The 4300-nt window shown below is 41.7% G+C and overlaps 1 protein-coding gene across 1 annotated transcript; it reads right to left on the bottom strand.

Moving 5' to 3' along the window:
* Positions 1 to 366: 366 nt before the first annotated feature.
* Positions 367 to 2213, bottom strand: LOC122760555 (frizzled-7-A-like). The gene has a single exon (XM_044015664.1). It carries the CDS (start codon positions 1830 to 1832, stop codon positions 885 to 887), a length of 948 nt encoding a protein of 315 aa, XP_043871599.1. The 5' UTR covers positions 1833 to 2213; the 3' UTR covers positions 367 to 884.
* Positions 2214 to 4300: the final 2087 nt, after the last annotated feature.

The following is a 4300-nucleotide window of genomic DNA, read 5'->3' as shown; positions in this document are numbered from 1 at the left end:
CTGACGCAAATCAGGGAAGTCGAAGATATATATATAAATATTTTTTGTTTGTAGTATATTGTAGATGTGTTGCAATTACAGAATTATGCTGCATGTACTGTATTTCGCCATTGTATGGGCGTATTTTCCTGTTTTTGGGACAACTCTAAGGAGAAAATGAAGGGAAAATGCTACCATTTATTACTGTGTGTGAGCAATAACTATTCATGTTTAATTCCATTTTCCAACCACACTTTCAACAGCCAGCACCTGAACCCTAGCAACGTCTGTTGTACAAATTGCAATAGCATAAGTAGCTGTGGTGTCTTGTTAATTAGTTTCAGTACTCATGTGTGACTAAAACTCTGACAAAGCCACACACTGCACTACAATAAGAGAACTTTATTATATGGCTTTTTTTCACAGCATACATTTTGACATGTTGAGACATAAGACTTAATGTTTCTCAATCTAGGATCCTTAGAAGAGCGGATCCCTCCAAGTTGTCATTGAGAATTTTTTTTTTTTCCTTTATAGGCTGTTTTTATTAAGATTACAATCTACATTGGCAAAATAAGAATGACAGAAAACTTAGAAACTGCTAACAATAAATGAGATGTACTGTTTTTTTTTTTATTCCAGGGATAAAATAATCTTTCCAGAATAATGAAAAATGTAATTCACATTTTTCAAAATCAAACAAAGAATGACATTTTCTTCAGGGAGTTAACAAAAGGCATTTTTCAAGTATTCTGTTGCTTCATTATGTTCTTCACAGAGGGTCCAGTTGTTATGATCACGCCATTGAGAGGCAAACATGCATGCATACAGGGTAAGAATTCTCTGTGGGAAAGACTTAGTCTATTGTTGAATTTGAATTTTTCCTCCATTTTCCTGCTGGGTCATCACTGGTGGACACAGATATTACCAGCTCTGCGGGAGGGGAAAGCATCACAGCGGAGCCTCTCTGGCCACTGGAAGCCTAATTTAGCTATCTCTGCTTTGCATCCCTGCCATGACCATTTACATATGGACCGACAAGGGGGTATGACTGTCTCCAGCACAGTGCAGACTGGCACATACACAGTGCAGAGGAAGAACTTCAGATCTGCAGAGCACTGGGTCTTAAGAAGCGGGTAGAACTGTTGCAAATCGAGCCCCGCGTCCTCCTGGTTTGTGTGGCCCAGGAGGTTCGGCATGATGGTCTCATTGTAGGTGATGTCTGTGCAGAGGGGGATGGAGATGGATTGACAGACCCCATGATTTGAGATGGATGTTCTGCTCTCACTGTTGTCGGGTGGAGCTGTCGTCACCAACTTTGGCGCTTTCTGCACATTGGAAAGGTCATTTGGCATCACTGGGTCGACTGTATCAGGGGATGAGGTGGAGTCCAGGGTCCTGTATTCAGATATCCTGTGGCCGACGCAGATTTCACCAGTTCCGTATGAGGGTAAAGTGTCACAGCGGAGCCTCTCTGGCCACTGGAAGCCTAATTTAGCTATCTCTGCTTTGCATCCCTGCCATGCCCGTTTACATAAGGACCGACAAGGGGGTATGACTGTCTCCAGCACAGTGCAGACTGGCACATACACAGAGCAGAGGAAGAACTTCAGATCTGCAGAGCACTGGGTCTTAAGAAGCGGGTAGAACTGTTGCAAATCGAGCCCCGCGTCCTCCTGGTTTGTGTGGCCCAGGAAGTTCGGCATGATGGTCTCATTGTAGAGGATGTCTGTGCAGAGGGGGATGGAGATGGATTGACAGACCCCATGATTTGAGATGGATGTGTGCGAGAAGCTCACCAGCCACATTATCCACAGCAGAGAGAAGCCAGTGGTGGACCCGGTTGGTGCCATAGTTACAGAAGGAGTTTTGAGGGGGCGAGAGAGGACAACTTTGACTTTAATTTGACAGAAAAGCTATGAAAATGTCAAAAAGTCTTAACTTTAGCCCAGTTGTTTCGAATCTCTTCTGAATAATCCAAGTGAAACGTTCCTCTTCTCATGACCTCTTGTTCAGTGACTCCAAACAGTCCACGCTCACTCCCATTAAAGTGAAAATGACACTTTCAGCGCCGTTTTCTCAGAATAATACTGAAGCAAATTACTTCAGTACCTTAAACCTTTAAATTTTAAGGTGCAAAACACTGTCCCATCGGTTCACGCGCTGAGGCTGAGCGGTGTTACAGGTCCGGGGCGGAGGCTCGCTCTCCTCACTCCGTGCAGGTTCCCCGGTTTCTAGGCGCCCCCACCGTTGGCAAGAGCTGACGCACCGGGTGCCTTGAAACCGTCTCGGCCAATCCTGGCGTTTGTTTTCCTGCAGGATTTGGTTCGTCGAAGGAAAATACGTCTCATTAGGCTTGCATATAGTTTCGTTGTTGTTGATCTATCTATCTGTTATTTAAATATGTACACCTTACTCAAATAATACAATCTGTAAGATTGCCCTCTCGTTCATGCATTCACTAAACGGTTAAAAACGACCACATTTTAAGTTTTAAAATTAAAAGTTAAAATGTACCTATGATGGAATGTTTTTCTTTTTTTAAAAAAAAGATTGAAATATTTTATCATGGTTTAATATTTAGTAATTTGTGTGTTCACTGTTCACATCAGTAAAAGCCTAAAGTCATGTGTCTCTGAATGGTGTTTTTCATGGGTTGGTTTGTGTGACATAAAAGTGCTGAAGGATGATGTAAAATATTAGCAATGTTGATAGTTACTGACTTTGACATTTTGACACCCAAAAATACAAGAAAAACACTACAAAAGTACATACGTTCAAATAATTGAAGTTCAAATTGAAATTGAAATCAATAGATCCAGCGATCCTTTAGTGTCTCATGTTCAGCTCCAAGAAAGCAAAAAATACTTGACTCTCTTTTTCCTTTTTCTTTCCTGTTTTACTGCAGGCAGTTAAAGCCGGAGCCAAAATCTGCTGGATGCTTTTAAATGGCCAACAAGGGCTGATCACGAACATGGCGGAAAGGAAAGGAGGTTCTGTGTGTACATACAATGAAACATTTACAGCTAAAACCTCATAGCAGTATCCTGCTTGACATATTCTTTAACACACCACTTTATAGTTTAATTATCTAAACATTGTTTTTCAGCCAAACAAAACAAACAGAAAGCCAAAAGGGGAGTGGAAGAGAAATACAAGAAAACTGAGAGTAAGCAGACGAAAAACAGGGAGAGGAAGATAAAAACAAAACAAAAAAAGATAATCATTGTTATACTGTTAAAATTTCAATAAATACCTAACGCTGATTATTAAAAATTGAAAAATCCCAAACTTTTTTATGTCCAAAAATAAATAAATAAATAAATGAATGTTTTCATTGTTGCACCAAAAACCAAAAACACTCAATATCTGATTTATTTGTTGAAATGTGCCCACGGGCACCTCGTTGGCTGCTCGCGGGCTACCAGGTGCCCGAGGGCACCACGTTGGTGACCACTGCTCTAAATTGACTGTAGGAGTGAGTGTGAGAGTGAATGGTTGTTTGTCTCTATCTGTGTGTGGCCCTGCGATGGACTGGCGAACTGTCCAGGGTGTACCCCGCCTATCGCCCGATGTAGCTGAGATTGGCACAGCACCCCCCGCGACCCTCTGGTGGAGGATAAAGCGGTTAGATGATGATGATGATGATGATGATGAGAGGTTATCATGGCTGTAGCCCAGGGGTCACCAACCGTTTTGAGACCGAGAGCTACCTGAAGGGTAGAGAATAATATGGAGGGCTACCATATTAACATTTTATGCAATTTACCATTTAAATGATGAATATTTTGCATTCAATTGTACACACATTAATTCCAGCGTTTACTCCTAATGATTATCACAGTATCAATGATATTTTACTGAGTGATCATATTAATACATGCAAGTAATTTCATACAACATGCAGTTATCCTATGAAAACATACAGCATCTTGCACATGGCCCCCACAAATTAAGAACAGCCCTGCATTTGTACAAATTAAAGACAACAAACTGAGAACAGAAGAACAAAGTGAACCTATGACTGTGTTTGCCATAGGCCCCCAAATCCAAACCCAGGACTCTGTTTCTTCTTGGCTGGAGATGCTTCAAGGGTCCAAACATGAAGAGTACAAAAACTCTACATAGACCATTTTTTTAACTGTAACAGTAAACATTCTATCGGTTTAAGTGTCATAAAACTGGAAACAGAGTGGAGCATCTCTCTCTCTCTCTCTCTCTCTCTCTCTGCTCTCTCTGCTCTCTGACAAACCGCGGCGGCAGCAACAGGTGTGGCCTCGCCGAACTGTTTTGTCCCTGCGCGGCTGCCGTCAGAGAATTT

Source organism: Solea senegalensis, linkage group LG2, assembly GCF_019176455.1.
Source record: "Solea senegalensis isolate Sse05_10M linkage group LG2, IFAPA_SoseM_1, whole genome shotgun sequence".
Classification (NCBI taxonomy): Eukaryota; Metazoa; Chordata; class Actinopteri; order Pleuronectiformes; family Soleidae; genus Solea; species Solea senegalensis.
Note: the sequence above shows the minus strand (reverse complement) of the source record. Positions and strands in the feature narration are given on the sequence as shown.

What these genes read in the sequence shown, in the direction of transcription:
- LOC122760555 (XM_044015664.1), bottom strand. Translation starts at nt 1,832, where the DNA reads ATGGCACCAACCGGGTCCACCACTGGCTTCTCTCTGCTGTGGATAATG.